This window comes from Chiloscyllium plagiosum, chromosome 3, assembly GCF_004010195.1.
Source record: "Chiloscyllium plagiosum isolate BGI_BamShark_2017 chromosome 3, ASM401019v2, whole genome shotgun sequence".
NCBI classification, from domain to species: domain Eukaryota; kingdom Metazoa; phylum Chordata; class Chondrichthyes; order Orectolobiformes; family Hemiscylliidae; genus Chiloscyllium; species Chiloscyllium plagiosum.
Genome location: NC_057712.1, coordinates 111,946,862 through 111,965,336, shown reverse-complemented (window position 1 = coordinate 111,965,336; position 18,475 = coordinate 111,946,862). Strand labels below are relative to the sequence as shown.

Genomic DNA, 18,475 nt, shown 5'->3' with positions numbered 1-18,475 from the left:
CATCAAACATAATTCGCCCTAAACAAATCCAGGCTACACTTTGTTAGTCCGTATTTACCCAAGAGTGTGATACATTTCTCCCAGGTTACTGGCCTGGATTTTAGCTGGGAGGCAATTGTCATACGGGGGAATGATTTTCAGATTGAAAACATCCTTGATAAATGGTTTTTCTGAACTATCAGCAGTTTTTATTTGCAGATTAATTTTAATTTCACTGTCTGCTTTCCACCACAGGCAAACTGAATGACAGGCTGGATAAAGAAGGAATCCTCCAGCACAAAACCACAGCCAAGCTTGGAAACATGGGGAAGTTATCAAGATTGCAGAGGGAGGAAGCAGTGACGAGGGTTTACAAGAACAAATTGCAGCCAGTGGAGTGCTACACAGAGGAGAGGAGCATACAGATCACAAATGTGTGTATGTGTGTGCAGGAGGTTTAACTGTGTACCTTTGTTGGACCAAGAGGAAATTATCATGATCATCTTTGCACTCAAGCAGTGCCATATAGGCAATTGCTATATGCATTTTGCTCTTCTGTCATGCTTTAACTGTCAGGTTTTCCAGCACTTTTAAAACAACTGACACATTAAAAAAATAGAACAACAAAAGGAAGAAATACAACTCCACAGTAAAATGAGCATCCCACCTCCCACACGTAGTTTCAAAATCTGTTCCTCATCTGATCGAAGTAATCACGGAGGTGGGTGTGTTTAGGCAGCTAGACTTCCTGTTTCAAGGGAATTTAAAATTTTAACCTCTAACCTGACCTGAAAGAACTTCTGGAAGTTATGATTAAGCCCACGATGTCTAAAAGCTTCCCTATTGTTGATATTATACTCTCTGTCCTGTAACTAATTAAACTTCTCTTTATTATTTCATGAGTTGTGAGCATTGCCAGTTTTTTATGCTGATTTATGAATAAATTGAATGAATAAAAAATAAAATTAAGATTATATAGGAGTCTTCACACTGCCAACTGACCACCTGATCCTTCCTAAGGAATCCTAGTATTGTGCAATAAGTAACTCCTGAATTTCCAAAGCCTATCCACCATCTACAAGGCCCTTTTTGGGAGCATATTCCTTAGTTGACTGGATAAGTGCAGCTCCAACAACATTCAAGCAGATTGACACCAACCAAGTCAAAACAGCCACTTGATTTGCACCACATCCACAAATATTCACTCTCTCCATCACTGATATTCAGTAGCAGAAGTGTGTGTACTTTCTACAAGGTATACTACAGCAATTCACCAAGGTTCATTAGACAGCAGCTTCAAAACTCACTATCACGTTCATCCCGAAGGTGGCAAATAGATCTGAACACCAGTACCTCAAGTTTCCTTCAAAGCCACTCACCATCCTGACTTAGAAAAATATCACCTTTTTTTTGGGTTTCTGGGTTAGAATCCTGGAACTGCTTTCCAAATGGCATTTTAGACTAAATGGACTACACTGGTTTAAAGAGGCAGCTCACTACCGCTTTCTCAAGGGAAACTAGAGATGGGCATAAATGTTGGCTCAGTCAGTGATGTCCACATCTCATGAGTGATTGAATAACAGATTTTTAAACAGTTGAAGCCAGGTGGGCCAACAGTTTTATTCCTTTGTTTCAAGATATTCTACAGGTTGACACAACTGAATGGTCCATTTCAGATAAGTTAAGAATCATCCACATTACTGTGGGTCTGAAGTCACACATTGATCTCAGCAGGTAAGGACAGCTGTTTTCTTCCCTAAAGGACATTAGTGAACAGGATAGGTTTTTATGAAAATCGACAGTGGTTTTATGATCATTACTAGATTCTTAATTCCAGATTTTTATTTAATTTATATTTCACCATAATAGAGCTGCCAGGACATTACCCCGGTCTCCAAATCACTAGTAACAATAACACTAAGGTATCACCTCCACCATGATGATTTTTATTGTGATTCTAGGAGCTAAGCATTGATGGAGTGAAAACTCTTTTCATAATGAAGACAACTGCATGATGTGGAGGTACCTTGATTGCTGTATGTTTGGAATTGATGACCTCAAGATCTGTGGGAAGGCAGTAAGAACAACGAAGCTGAATATACATTCATCTGACTAGTCTCACAGGTTGAGAAGTTCCAGGCGTGGCAAACAAGGCACTGCTCATTGTGAGATCCTGTTGTATGTAGCAGATTGTGAGATTCTATAAATATTGCCTTCCTGGAGAGAGCCAAAGTGATGACTAATTACTGTGACATTTGCAGCCACTGATAATGCAGGTCTACTTGACAGGAGGTCTTCTTTCAGAAGCTGCAATGCCAGAGATCACTGATTTGGAAGTTTTAGCTTCCTATAGCACTAGTGCGCTGTCATGTTATGGAAGCTAATCATTGACTGTAAACCCTGTGGATGAGGTATTGCCTCTTGCCAACTGGTATTCTGTGCTCATCACCCTTTCTTATGGAACTGCTGACGTTTAAGGACAAAACGAAGGCTATCTCTTCCTTTTTTGCTGGTGGCATTACTACTTCTCCTCACCTTGGTTCAGAAGAATGCCAGTGAACAAAGGATTTCATCTAAACAAGGAAATAGGTAGGTGATCACTATTTTAAACATTTCTTGCTTGACACTTGTACAGCCCCTTAAGTTGTGCTGTCCTCATGCCTGATTTTTCTAGGAGTTCCACACATTTTTGACAGCCAGAAATCAAGATTAAAGAAGCTGATAATAAGCATTCTATATATTTAAATTATCAACCTGCCTGTTCCCCAGGTGATTGGTGATTTTCATACACTGCAGATCATGCAGAAATCAATAGGACTGACTAATTCATAGATAATTTCAACCTTTTAATCTGCTCCTCGTTCTCAAACCCTCCCACCTTGTCAGGTCAAATAACCTTCCAGTGTTTCAGGTTCACAAAATACAAATTAAGAGTAGGAGTATGCCATTTGACCTCTTCCGCCTGTTTCACTATTCAATGAGATCATGAGTGATCTGATTGTGGCCTCACTTTCCTACCTACCACAGATAACAATTGACTCCCTTGTTTGTCAAGATCCTTAGAAAATATTCAAATCTGTTTCCACCATGCTTTTAGGTGCACCATTAAAGATAAGATAATAGAATCACTACAGTGTGGAAACAGGCCCTTCAGCCTAACAAGTCCGCACCAACACTCCGAAGAGTAACCCACCCAAACCCATTCCCCTAAATTTACCCCTGACCAAGATATCTCTGAACACTATGGGCAATTTAGCAAAGCAATCTTTGGATTGTGGGAGGAAACCAAAGCACCCACAGGAAACCCACGTAGACACAGGGAGAATGTGCAAACTCCACACAGACAGTCACCCAAGCATGGAATCAAACCCGGGTCCCTGGCACTGTGAGGCAGCAGTGCTAACCACTGAGCCACTATGTCACCCATAAATAATACCAGAGTCCCAGTTGCAAAGTACTATCTGGATGTACCACAGGGATTTGGCTCCTTGTTTTCAAACCACTACTTCCATTTTTGTTGATATCTGCCAGGATCTCCAAAGAACAGGTAATCCATTTTTATGGATTGTCAGTGAAAGTGAAATTTACCAACAAAGTAACTAGTCGAGTTAAATTTTAATACAATTTTTTTATAATGAAAAGGGATACAGAGTAAGCACATCAAAGTAAAACATTCACCTTTCAATTGTGCATTTTCATAGTTACACAAAATAACAAAAGGCCCTAAAAGTAAAAAGATTATGTTTAATCAACAAAAATGCAAAATCAACTATTGGAAATATTCTGAACAGGAAAGAATATAAGCCAACTTCTTAATAGTATTTATCTGAATGGAGAATAGTGCAGTAACTTGATCAAGGCTTGAGAAGGAATTAAAAATCTTTACAAATGTCATAGCACTATAAATAGTAGAAGAGCTTTGCAAATAAGTAATGAATTTTGTGAAAGCAATTCAATTTACTTAAATAAAACAAAGAACATTTAGATGCTGGAGATCTGAAACTGATTTACTCAAACCACAATTTTAAAGTCAATTTTGATGATACGAAACACAGCAAAAGGACAATATTCTTAATATTTGTGAAGCCTAAAACTCAGTAACACAATTGGATTTCCTAATCAATTACTATAAACCAAAGAGAACAAAGAACAAAGAAAATTCACAGCCCAGGAACAGGCCCTTCAGTCCTTCAAGCCTGAGCCAATTCAAATGTACTGTCTAAACCTGTCGGTCAATTCCTAAGCATTTGTAACCCTCTGCTCCACACCTACTCATGCATCTGTCCAGACGCATCTTAAATGAATCTACCGTGCCTGCCTCTACCACCTCTGCTGGCAACGCGTTCCAAACGCCCACCACCCTCTGTGTGAAGAGCTTGAATATATCAGAAGTAGAACAGATGGTTAGTAAATATTAAGTAATTAGAACTAAAACAGAACTTCTTTTCATGTCGTAAGTACAATGCAACTTTCTCAGAAATCATTTGCACTACAATCAACTTATAAAAATGCATATTGTTAATAATATTCTCACTTACCATTGTTCTGTACAATGAAGTTACGGACCTCCTTAGACCGAGAGAGATTTCCAAAGACCCGGGCAGCTTCCAGTATTGCATCCATATTGTTACACAATAAAAGCTTCATCAACACTGCAGAACAATAAAGAACGACCTGTGTTATTGAAAGAAAAATAAGGTGCAATCTTTATACAGAAGAATGTGGCTTGTCAATTACATTTTTAAGTTGGCCATCTCTTGTAAATAACCTTAAATACTGGAGGGTCAATTAAATTTGTGTCCACTTTGATATTTAGAAAGCTTATCATTTAATTTCAATCTCTGTTTTAACTTTCTTGAATCAAAAATTGTTTCAATTTATGTTAAGTTCCTACTACTGAGGATATATTGGTGGGGATTGTGGCAGAAGTGGAATTTGTGGACTTAGCCCCTACCAAAAGTGTGGAACTGATTTACTGATTGGCAAACGTAGTTACATCTCTTTTCCTGAGTCCTAGCATTAGCATCCCAATTCCAAGTTTCCTGACCAATCAGATACAGCAGGCAGGCTAATGCATCCAATCTGACAAAGGAAACATTTCTCATTAAAGTAATAATGACATGGACATTGATTAAACTGGACATAGCTATAGCAACCACAGGAACAGAGAAGAGACCCAGAAGTCTGCGCCCTGGATCTCTTGCTGTTACCTTGAGGATCTGTTGTAGAATCTGAGGGGCTGTAGTTAGGTGGACTTTCCCAAATACAGGAGGAGGAGGAGGAGGAGAGGAGGACATCCTCTCCAGCAAAGCAGATTCTGGATAGAAGAGATCAAGAAAGCAAGCAAATGAAATGTGCACCCTTCAGCTTGGAGACAATATACTATTAATCTATGAGAGCAGGACAGATGAATGGTGTTACAGTTTCAAACATCAAGTCCCAATGTCTGATTTTCTGTGCATTCTCTTGCACAGCAGTCCTCAGGACAGCACACCTTGCAGCTACACTCATTCCGCTATCTCCAAACTTTTCACTTCCCACCTGAACAGCCAAACTCACACTCACCCTCAGATACAGTCCTCTCACAACCAATCTCACAGTCACAATCCAAAAATGTTGTCCTCCCTATTCTGTAAAAAAAGGTCTCACAAACACTCATACCTCACTAATTTCTATACTTGCAGTCGAGAACAAACTTGATAACAGACAGAGACCAAAGGAGATGGAAAAGAGGGAGAAGGGATTGCATTCTTCAATGACAAGCACCTTATCAGCCACAGTCAATGCAAGATCAACTGGTTCAATGGGAAGAAGCAGATGTCATTTTCCAACCTGGAATGAGAGCTTCAGCCTCCTGATGCACTGGTGATCAAATATGTTGAAAGAGATGATCCTCTGCCTCTAGACTGTGTGTTTAAGGTCTCAAATCAATCCAAATGGATGCCAGTATTCATCCGTCTATCCTGTAATGGGGCATGTGGCTGAGGAGAAGGAAGTTGATGTTGCTGCTGGCATTTTTGTTTCTGGTGTGATTGATGGTGGTATTTCTTCTCCCATTGCCTCTCATGAAAGGTGGAAGGTGAAACTGTATAAGCTATTGCCAATCCATGGTGAAAGCTCGCAGTGGGAAGTGGAGTGACAGTAAGTGAAGATCTAGACAGGCAAAAGTCCTTAAAATAAGTTGGCAATGACCTGCTAAATGATATAACCTTATGAGAGAACAGATGGTTTAAAGAGCATATTCTTGCCTGTCCTGAGATGGCACCTTTCCGTATGACAGATCGAAGCCTTCACAGCTTTGATCAATTTCACTCAAAAAGCTCTCCCCATTGAGCAATCCTGGCCCATTGCTGCCATCTCAACCAAGAATTCCATCTACCACAATCTTCCTTCTTGCTTTCTTTTCTTTGAATACTTTACTTTTGGACAGCAGTGCCTAATCTGGCCACAGATTTTGTATCATTGCCTCTTTTCTTGTCTTATCACCACTCTAGATTAGTGTAATTTACCGTTGTGATTTTAATTATAACTATTTTTGTTTTGCTTTTGCAACTTTTTTAAAAAAGCACATTAATGAAAGCAATCACCTGAGTTTAATCATAGTCCTCTTTAACTATCCATTTGTCACCTATCCCATTGGTGATCATATTTGAAGAGCTTTGTGTCATCATAAATATTGATCAAGCCACATACATTTAAAATTACAGTTGATTATTTGTTGCTAATTTTACCAGGAATCCTGACATTGCTGGCTAAAGTCAGTCATTGGGGAAAAAAGAATACTCAAAGGAAACGTATATTAAAAGTATCATATACTCATGAAGGAATGAATGAATGGATGGATAGATGGACAGACAGATAGATGGATGACAAATTAAATAGGCAATAATTCAATCTTTCTTCCAAAATGGACATAATGTCAGAGCTTAGGATCTCATCGTGCTGGCAGCTATAAATGTAATGTGTATATGCTATTCCTCTATGTTGTAGCACTTTAGTTGTAAGTCACGACACTGAAATGCTTAACAAATAGAACAAATATACTGCCTATTTCACTGTCCTGGTTAACAGAATGTGAATGAAGAGTTTACATATGAAGCATAGTAGGATGAGAAAGTAGAAGGTAGATGCAAGATGAATGAATCCAAGTATGACACACGAGACAGCTTCTGTACAGTACAGAACGATGTACAGTAGTCTGATGTCATGATATCCAATTAATGTTAAGTTTGTGATATGGACTAAAAAACCCAAAAACTTAGAAATGCAATCATGAGAATAAATATGATTTTTTTTGTATCCGCTACCCCTACAAAATTGTGCAGGATACATTTGGAAGGCACATCAGACTAATTTTTTAATGTAAATAATAACTTAGCTCAGGCTGAGGCCATTAAGCTGCTACATTAGAATTTATAGCAAAAATATTGCCAAATGAAATTAAGGGTAATGTAGTCACCTGGCTAACGGGTTTTATGGAGGGCAGAAAGTGACCACATAGATGGCAGAAAACGATGATTTTCAATAGATGGATATTTTTCAGATTAGAGTTGTGAGCCATAATGTTTTATGTTGGACTCCCTTTTCCTTGCTATACAGATCAGTTAACTAGAAAATGAAAAACTAATTTCAAATATTATTTTTATATAAAAACAATTCTTCTTTTAACATTTATTTCCTGAAAGATCAATTGGAAGAGAGAGCTTTTTAGCACCAGTTAACCTCTTCCATGAATGACTGTTAAGAGATGTTGAGGATAGCAGAAAATTCTTCGACTCTACATTCCTCTCCTTTAGGGAATAACATCTTAGTGTTTATCACTCAATATTGATCTTAGGCAAAAAACTAAATACACAAAATGACTAAAGCAAACTACTTTTGAGATGAATTGTCTGTACACCCAATTATTTACAATCTGATAGTGGCACGGTGGCACACTGGCCTCACAGCACCAGAGACCCGAGTTCAATTCCCACCTCAGGTGACTGACTGTGTGGAGTTTGCACATTCTCCCTGTGTCTGTGTGGGTTTCCTCCACGAGCTCCGGTTTCTTCCCACAGTCCAAATATGTGCAGGTCAGGTGAATTAGCCATGCTAAATTGCCCATAGTGTTAGGTGAAGGGGTAAGTGTAGGGGAATGGGTCTGGGTGCGCTTCGGCAGATCAGCGTGGATTTGTTAGGCTGAAGGGCCTGTTTCCATACTGTAAGTAATCTAATCAAAGTCTTCTGTGACTGCAGCCCTTGAGTGGCATCCTGATCATAGCTGTTTTTATACTGACCATCTACAGTTGGCTAGTCACAGAAAGATACAAAACATATCTTTAGCATGTATCAATACATTCCCCACACAATGAATTTTTAAAGATCAAGAAAAGTTGATGAAATTCTAAATGAACCATAATGATACAAATATACAAACAAGGAGGAGTGGGCCATTCATCCTCCCAAATCTGCTCTGCAATTCAATACAATCTGATCTGATTGTAACCTTAACCCCACTTTTCCACCTATCTTAATAATGTTTCAGCTCTTGCTTCGCAAATATCTATCTACCCTCTACCTTAAAATATTCAAAGATTCTACTTCCACCACCAGTAGCTGCACATTTTTGAAGAAATCTTTAAATTAGCATCATTAAAATAGTTGTGACAATGTTAGATGAGGAAATTATGATAAGTGTACATTCAGCTATGTGCAGCTGCCTAGCTTTGACAGCAGAGTTCTTCACTTGGTAATACGACAGGTTGTTGATCGTTGCTGCAGCATTCATCATCAGTTCTTCACACTTCTCAATTGTTTTGCATTCTATTTCAAAAATAAAAAAAATGGATCAACACATTAATGAAGAATAACTCACATTCAACTGACTTAAGATCTTCATTGTGAATTTTTCACTTGGTTTCTGTTGGACTATTAGACAGAGAATAACAGTTGCAAAAGACTTCAACTCATTTAGAAAGAGGAGAAGGACCACCTTATGCATTACAGATGTCTTTCTTATGTGTAATAATGGCACAAAAACAGTACTTTGACACACAAGTCTCTAATCCTTGAATAGTCAGTACAAACCATTTAAAAGCAAAGATAGGCATAATGTCAGGCAGGGCTCCCTGATTGGACCAGATTAGCAGCCCCAATCAGGGAACATATTCAATGATGTCCACCTGGTTGACCTCATTACAATCACTACAACTACATCTGTACTAATATGTCATTGTTCATGAATTTGCCTTTGTATACAGTGTGTTTTGCTTTATCAGAATATCCTCAAAACATTTCAGTCAATTAGTTATTCAGATGCTGTCTTTTTTTGTTTTACAGACAAATGTGTCAGCCAAATTATGCAAGATCCCATAAACAACAAATTAATAAGTGACCAATTAGTTCGTTTTAATAGTCTTAAAGTAAATGCATTAAACTGTCAGCCTATTTCAGTAGTGGGCTTTAACCAAATAACCCTCTGATTGAAAGGGTCTCTCAATGACAAGCTGAGAGTGAGATATAAAGCAAGCATTGTGAACTGATTAATTTGATCATCACTTAATTCTTGCTAAATCAAAATTAATCTTTATAGATGACACAACTCTACCTTAACAAAATAAAACTATATTTTGCATTACACTCCTTGGCATATTGTTTATAAAACCATGTATGGTCTGATTTAATACAGTAATGCTTTAGGAGATCTGGGGGATAGTTTGGTTAAAAGTGAGGTGAACGTTAATGTTTAAATTTGGTTTTATTCAGTATGATTCTCTAAGTGGTAATTAGAACATGTTATACTGTTATCACCACACTCAGTTGTTACTCAATGGTCAATGTTCTCATATTGTAACTCCAAATTTCAAAGCACTCATTTTTACATTAGTCAATGTGGCATTATTACACTGATGTGCCTCTTTAAATATTCTTTGAATTTAAAAACTTCTGACAAACATTTAGGCCTGAAATTGTGCACAGTTGAGAGGGTCCCTGATTTAGCCAAAATGACGTGAGAGACCTGGACCAAGAAGTCTTACCCATAACTTGGCCTCCACAATTCTCCCAGGATGGGTAATAGGGGTGAGTGACACTTTGGACAGGCATTTTTCAAGGAGGCAGCTGCATATGTCTTCAGCTATCTTTAATCTGATCTGATTTTCATATGCAAGAAATATGAAATATGAATGGTGCACGTTAACCTGTTAGGAGAAGGTCTAAACTTCAAATACAAATCCATTTGGAGAGATAGGGTACCCTTTTGAAAAGCTATGGTTTGCTTTTGAATAACAAAAAAAAGGGCAGACTTCACAGTTTTACCACCTCAGGCTAAACTGTAAACTTTTTTGAAGCCAGTCAGCAATATATAGAGGACAACAATGCTGTTACAGTAGTCCCTTTTATAGATGCATAATCTACAACCGAACACAACAGGAACAATAGTGATCTTCTTTGGAGTTAATACTGAATCATACAACATTAGTCAATAAAACAATAAGGAAAGCACAGGTATGGCAGCCAGATCTATATAATTAGATTATAAAAATTAATAATACTTTGGAGTATTCTAAAGACTGCCAAAAAGATTCAGATGATGCATTCTTCAATTTTTGAATAACAAAATGTTGAAATCAGTGAAATACATCATATTTTTTATTTTCTGAAGACTGAAAGTTGATTAAGGCAGAGTCAGATTTTAATCAGAAGTCTTTACAGAAGAACAAAAGTTTAACTTCATCAGTAATAATAAGATAATAATAATAATAATCAACTCTAACATAAATCCCATGACTCACCAAATTAATTGAATAGCATTTTACTAATGAAGTGAAACATTTTTTAAACATGCAAAAGATATTAGAGAAATGCTAGACTAACCTAGTACTTTAATAAGCAGATCCACACAATTCTGGTTTCCACAGAATGCAGAGCCAACTTCAGTGCTTATGGATAAATTAGCAATCACTCTTATCAGCTTTACTAGGATATCTTCTACCTCAGAGAGTCTCTGGTTCTTGGATCCATCTATTTCATTCTTGTTCTGTGCCTTTGCTGGGGTGATTTTTACTTTAACATCTAGTTCGTGGTACGTTTGAAATAGAGTTAGTAAAGTCTCGACACTGTGCTTCTGTTTGTAAAGTTCCTCTCTTGCTTTATTGTTCTTTGCAGTCATGTTTCCCAAAATAAAAACCACACGGACCACTAAATCCTTGGGGAACAAAAGCAATACATAGATATGAACTCTGATTTTAAATGTTATCCAAAAGTACAAACAGGTCAGCTTTAAAAACAGGCATGACTTGTTTTCACATAACAGGTGGAAAGTGTAGCCTATCAAAGTTCAATTTTCATTTTAAGGTCATAATCATGAGGTCATGGCAGAGGCAGTACATTTCGATCATCACCAATATGCTGAAATACATGATGTCTTAATTATGCATTAATCTTATTAAGAATAAGCTTTATCTTCTAGATATATAAACAGAATTTCTCATAATTGCATTCTGGCAAGAGTAGGTAATAAAAGCAAAATGAGAGGAGGGAGGTAGGGAGCAATCAAAGGAGAAAAATAATGAAAAAACACATAGGGAGTGGGAGACACAGATGATTGACAGTTCTGCATCCATGATCAAGAGAGATACAATGAGAGAGAAAGTCAATGTAACAGAAAAGGAAACAATTTGTATTTTTATGATGTTCTCAGGATGTCCCAAAACACTTCGCTGAATATATTTAAGAAAATGATTATTTTTTATATTTTAAAAGGCATCAAGAGGTATGGAGAGAAAAATAGATTATGACATTGAGACAGAAGATTAGCCATAATCACACTGAATAATGGAGCAGGCTCAAAGGGCCAAATGGTAACTCCTGTTCCTAGTTTGTCTGATTCATAGTCAATCAATCACAATGAATTACAATTTCAGCAATTGAGTTGTATACAAATGTGGCAGATAATTTGCATTCAGCAAGATGATCCAAACAATAAATTAGATGAATGACTAGTTAATCTGTTTTTGTTGATCTTGGTTTTAAAGGAGAAGTATTAGCCAAGGCACATGGCCAGAATCTCTTCTTCTTCAAATATTTGTATCCTTAATATCCACATGTACAGATAGATTAAATCTATTTTAATATCTCAACCAGGAGTCAACATTGTAGCATCTTGTATATTATTCTTGTATATGAAGTTGTGATTTAGAGGGACAACCAGATATTAAAAACCAGTATACTGATATCACAAGTTTTTTAAAAAATAATTCACAGGATGTGAATTTCCATGGTTATTGCCCAGAGGTCAGTAAAGAGTCAAAACCATGTTGCTGTGGGTCTGGAGTCACATGTAGGCAAGGATGGCAGTTTTCTTCTGTAAAAGGCATTAGTAAACCAGATGTGTGTTTTCCCTGACAATTGGCAACAATTTTAATTAGACTCTTAATCCCAGATTTTTATTGACTTCAAATTCTACAAACATGGCAGGATTTGAACCAAGGTTTCCAGAAACATTACCTGGGCCTCTGGATTAATATCCAGCAATAGTATAACTAGACCATCACCTCCTTGTTAAGTATAATACAGGACTTCCACTTGTCTGTTCAAGATTGATTATAAAACCTCACCATGTGCAATTAATTCTTCTTGATCAAAAATGAACTATATAATCTACTACTAAGAAAAGTAATCAGCATTTTGAAAATAATGTTTAAATGTTTTATCCTATTTTGGAAACCAATTCCATACCACACAATAGCAGTTAAACTCTAATAATAATTATATTATTTTTAACTGTGTAGCTAAATTTAGAAACACACAAAATATTGCATAAAAATGTAAAAAGCAAATGTAGAATAATAGGCATATCACAACAATATATCTTCAGCAGTTAACATAAAATATGAGAAACACTAGAAATAAAGAATTACTTAATTAAATTAACTTTTTAATTAAAACACTGATTCTAACAATTAAATAATGTCTGCTGATAATTGTTTTTAACAGAATTATGAAGGGTGAATCTATCTGAGTGAATATTAATTTCGCTGACCTTTGAATTTCATAGAATGAATATTTCAATGGTGGCATTAATGAGGAAGAAATTGAGCATAACAGAACCTTGGTGAGAATTATCATTTTCCTCCATCATAACTTCTAACTTGTTAAAAGTATTCATGGTGAAGTGTGTGAAACTTGGAAACTTTTATACAGAATTCAGAAGAGATAGAAGTAAAAAATGTTAATAGCAGCCTTTTATCGTGGATCTGAGTCATAAGTAGCATCTTGCAAGGTAAACTCAATAAAGGGTTTGTCTGTTTAATTGCCATAAAAACCCCCATAAAACCATAAGACGGCGGAGAAAAAGCAGGCCATTCAGCCCATCAAATCTGCGCATCCACTCAGTGAGATCATGACTGATCCGATAATCCTCGACTCCACTTTCCTGCATTTTCCCTATAACCCTTGATTCCCTCACTGATAAAGAATTCCATAGACTGTATACTATCTAGAGAAAGAATTCCTCCTCATCTCTGTAAAAGACTAACCCCTTATTCTGAGGTTATATTGTCTGGTCCTAGACTATCCAAGAGGGAGGGGGAGAGAGAGAGAGAGAGAGAGAGAGAGAGAGAGAGCTGCCATAGCAAGAAGTGAAGGTTGATTCAGTCCTGTATTTTGTATGGACTCTATTTTATTATGTTGAAAACACCTTCCCCAGTGGAGAACTACTTTGGTGGCCTTTATATTCAATGCGAACTTTGTGATTAAGATGTTGTTTTGGTGTACAACACCTGGATCCAAATAAGAGGTATTGTACCTGGGTAACTGTCTAGCTAAGATGGTTCCAAAGTGCCATAGAAAAATAAATTGTTATATAAGATATAGTCAGCTGCAAAGTACATAGTCACTGTGATAATGATGCACTAAATGATGGTTTGGGTGACACTACATATTCCGTTCAATTTAGCCATGATTTATTCCCTTCCTGGAGGTGGTGAGAAGGATGGTGAGAAGGGGAAATCATTGAGTCAACACCCCCTTGCACTTGCAGCCAAATCCCATGACACCTCCTCACTTGATGTACCTTCTTGCTACTGGATTACCGAAGGAGTATCTCTCATCTCGCAGATTTTAGAACCCAGACGCTGTAGGCTTCCAGTGCCAAGGCCCATAATATGGTGAGATTCTCACTGGGAACCTGACTGGGAATCTGAAACAAGGACAAAATCTGCTGGAGAAACGCAGCAAGTCTGGCAACATCCCTGGAGAAAGCAGAGTGACACTTTTTCAGAACTGTTCTCGAAATGATAACTCTGCATTCTCTCCACAGATGCTGTCAGACCTGCTGAGTTTCTCCAACAATTGCTGTTTTTGATCCAACATTTATTCTACAGCCATACTATGAGAAGCACATACAACTTCCCAAGGCTTTTAAGCATTCAGCATGTTAAAATTGTTTGAATCATTCACTTGACTTGTTCAACCTAGGTACAATCACTACTAAAGGACTTAAATAATGAGTAGGACATCTGTCACTGAGTGGACCACTAATAGCAGCAAGTGGAAGTGGGAGTTGAGTCCCAACAAAAGAAATTTGTGCAATGACTATGAGATGGCTTTTTGGAGCAGATAGTGTTAGAGTCTGCTTGGGAACAGGCAATTCTGGATTTGTAATGAAGCAGACTTGATTAAGGAGCTTAAGCTGAAGGAACCCCTGGGGGCAGTGACCATATTATGATAGAATTCATATCTGCCCATGCTGTTTGAGATAAAGAAACTGAAATCTGTTGTAATGGTTTTATACTCAGGTGTAATACAAAGATATAATAAAGGAGCTGACCAGAATTGATGGAAGGGGACCCTAGCAGGGAAGATGGTTGACAGCAATGGCAGAGATTTTGGGGGCTAATTCAGGAGGCACAGCAGAAATTCATCCCAAGGAAGGAGAAACATATCAAGGGGAGGATGAGGTGACCATGGCTGACAAGGGATGTCAGGGAGAGCATAAATGCAAAAGAAAAAACAACAGTGTGGTGAAGATTAGTGGAAGCCAGAGCATTGGAAAACCAATAAGAATGGAGGTGGACACCACTGCAGTAGTTTCATTGATATATGAAAATGTACATCATCGCAACACAGAAAAATTGTACTAAGAATGCATACAGACAAAGAGAATGTTCAATTATATAATCAGTTTGAATTTTCTGGTTTTATTGTGAAGACTGAGTTGGAGAAAATCAAATTCAACTGGGCTAAAATAAGTTATTTGTCAAATTCTGAGATTGAACTATCATTCGTGGGCGGCACAGTGGTTAGCACTGCTGCCTCACAGCGCCAGAGACCCGGGTTCAATTCCCGACTCAGGCGACTGACTGTGTGGAGTTTGCACATTCTCCCCGTGTCTGCGTGGGTTTCCTCCCACAGTCCAAAGATATGCAGGTCAGGTGAATTGGCCATGCTAAATTGCCCGTAGTGTTAGGTAAAGGGATAAATGTAGGGGAATGGGTGGGTTGCGCTTCGGCGGGTCAGTGTGGACTTGTTGGGCCGAAGGGCCTGTTTCCACACTGTGAGTAATCTAATCTAATCTAAATTCTAAAGAAACATGTCATTGTTTTCAATGGGGATCTGGGAAGCACAGAAAATACCACTGTCAAATTGAAAATCAAGGATGAGAATCAAGCAAAATGTTGCAAGGCTAGATCAGTGTCTTATACAATCAGACCAAAGTTCAAAGCAGAATTAGAGAAGCTATCACGATTGGAGTCCTTGAACCCAAGATTTGATGTTTTAGGCTACGTCTATCATACTAATGATGAAGAAAAGTGGATCGGTACGCATCTGCGGTGATTTTAAGATCACTATTAATCCAGTACCATCTGCCGAGCTGTATCATCCTCACTTTCTCCTTTAATCAATAACTGTTTGCTGGACTAGTTAGAAGTCCTTAGTTAAGTTTATCTCCAAATAAAGATAGATCCTGAGTCACAGGAATACTTGATGATTAGTATTCATAAAGGACTATTTAAATTCAAGAGACTTCCATCTTGAATCACATCTGCTTGTTTGCGGCAAATCAAACACTGTGCACAACTGATGCTTTACAGTTTGCAATGCTGGAGAACTTTGAGTTGTCAAGTGGGCTTGTTCCACTATTTTAACAAAAATTGGCTCAGTAGTTTGGATAATGATGTTTCATTATCTGAACAAACTTTTCTGCCAAACCATTTGTGGCTGGTTGATAAGAAGGTGATAGGATATGTTGGATTCCATTCTGCTTTACTTAGTCCTTAAACTCTTGTGATACAAAATGTGAACCATTCTCACAAGTTGTTCTGTAAAACCAAACCTTGCAAAGATCTTTCCCAGTCTTTCAATGGTTTTCTCTGAAGATGTCACCTTCATGATGGCAACTTCAAGCCATTTAGTACATGCATCAACACTGTGAAAAAACATTTGTCATTCAATAGGTCCAACATAGCAAATGTGGATTCTTTGCCATAGCATTCCTGGCCTTTCACTTTGTGTTGTATTGCTAATGGAAGTAGGCTGTGAACTCTTGTGCAAACTGCACATATTCAAATTGAGCCCCGACCACCAAAAATATCTTCTGGCTGTCTCCTACATTTTGACAATGCTACACTGACCTTCATGTAGTTGATTTAAAACGTTATCTTAGCTGTGGTGGAATAATGACTCTCACCCCCCAAAAGAAACATCCTGCTTGTACAGATAGTCCTTGCCTCTGTGTGACATATGGCTTCAGTTTTGGGGTTGTTGCTGTAATCTTACAACAAAATACCATTTCCATTACTTTTGATAGTTGTGGATCATTTCTAGTGTACTTCTGAACTTGTCCTGCCGTCACTGGAGTGTTCTCTACTTTTTTGAGTAGAAAATATTTACTTAAGGACTGCCATAATTGATTCATTCGGCTTAGGTAATCTGAAGAGCACACAGCAGTCCTATTTAAAATGGATTGTGGATGCTTAAATCTATAGGTGTGAACTGATAGCAAAATGCCTATCTCTGCGCAAGTCTCACTGCTAGAAAAGGTATCCCTGTATTAGGACCAAATATTGTGGTCAGTAGTCTGTGGTATGTGAGTAGGATAAATTCCCAGTCATACAGGTATTGGTGAAATCATCTAATGCCAAAAAAAAGATTCCTAGAGCTTTTCCTCCGTATGTGCATAGTTTGTTTCTGCATTGTGTAACGATTTTGATGCAAAAAGAATTGGCTTCTCCTTACCATTGGATAATACATGAGAAATAACTGCTTCCACTCCTTACAGTGGTCCTTACATGCTACTTGCAATTGTAACTTAGGGTCTGGCCTGGTCCATAACTCTTTCATTGCAAAAAGAGAGGGATATTGTGTATTTTTATGTATGATGGACTATAACAGTCTAACATGTGACATAATGATGATGCCATTGCCATTTTGGGTGAGAAACAGCTTAAACTAACTTTGCTGCCTGTAGAGTGAACGTCTCCATAATAAATTTCCTGCTGTTAAATGCTACAGCCTCCTGGTCTTTCTTGGAACTTAACAGTATAACATTTATTATATTTGTGATGAAAATGTAATTTACTTACTTTACATCACAGTTTAAACAGGAAAACATCATGTAGATCATTTTAATATTCAAACCGAAAAAAAATCACATCAGTCTGTCAGTCTGTAATTATATAATGAAAACTATTCTTTCGTAAATATACAAGACCAAGTCAATTTGTCAGGCACGTGAGATGTTGAAATGCAGGAAATTCAGTTGCAGTAAAACTAACCTGCTTCCTTTGGTGTCTGTGGAGGATATCCAAAAATAATTGGTAGCAGCTAGTGCATTCTGACAATGCAAGACAACAGTCATTGTAGGCTGAAAGTTTGCTATAAATAGAAGAAAATGAAACACTATTAGTCTGTTAAGCTATAATACCTTTAAGTGCAGTTTCTCTGACCTGTATCATATTATTTTTTTCTGAGAGAAGATTTGATTTGTTTAATGACAGGTATACCAAGAAAAAGTGTCATATATTAGATTATGGTTGGGACACAGGAAGATTCCAGCCTTGAGTGCCTGTGTGGAGTTTGCACATTTTCCGGTGTCTGTGTGGGTTTCTGGTGTCTGGGTGCTCTGGTTTCGTCCCACAATCCAAAGATGTGCAGGGTAGGTGGATTGGCCATGCCAAATTGTCGATGGATTTGCAGGTTAGGTGGATTAATCATGATAAATGTGGGTTACAAGGATTGGGTGAGGGTCTGGGTGGCATGTTCTTAAAAGAGAGTCTATGTGGACTTGATGGGCCGAATGGTCTCTTTCCACACTCTAGGGATTCAAAATACCACTTGCTTATTAATAAGCTACCAAATTCCTACTACTTAATACAGGTTCAAACAACATACATTTATGCTCCATTTGGTCTTCTTACAAATTCTGTGAATGAATTATAAGACCCATTGAACACAATTATATTAAATGCAGGCATTAACCACTCCCCTTCCATAATTACTTTATTTTGATTTA

The 18,475-nt window shown here is 37.6% G+C and overlaps 1 protein-coding gene across 2 annotated transcripts in view; it reads right to left on the bottom strand.

Moving 5' to 3' along the window:
- The window catches only part of armc2 (armadillo repeat containing 2), a 247,514-nt gene that overhangs the window by 13,703 nt on the left and 215,336 nt on the right, over window positions 1–18,475 (bottom strand). For both annotated transcript variants that reach the window (XM_043687091.1, XM_043687090.1), the window contains 4 exons: window positions 17,739–17,838; window positions 10,837–11,167; window positions 8,662–8,784; window positions 4,518–4,631 (listed from right to left, as the gene is read on the bottom strand). In XM_043687091.1, the coding sequence (XP_043543026.1) occupies window positions 4,518–4,631; window positions 8,662–8,784; window positions 10,837–11,167; window positions 17,739–17,838 (668 nt within the window). The remainder of the gene's footprint in view (window positions 1–4,517; window positions 4,632–8,661; window positions 8,785–10,836; window positions 11,168–17,738; window positions 17,839–18,475) is intronic.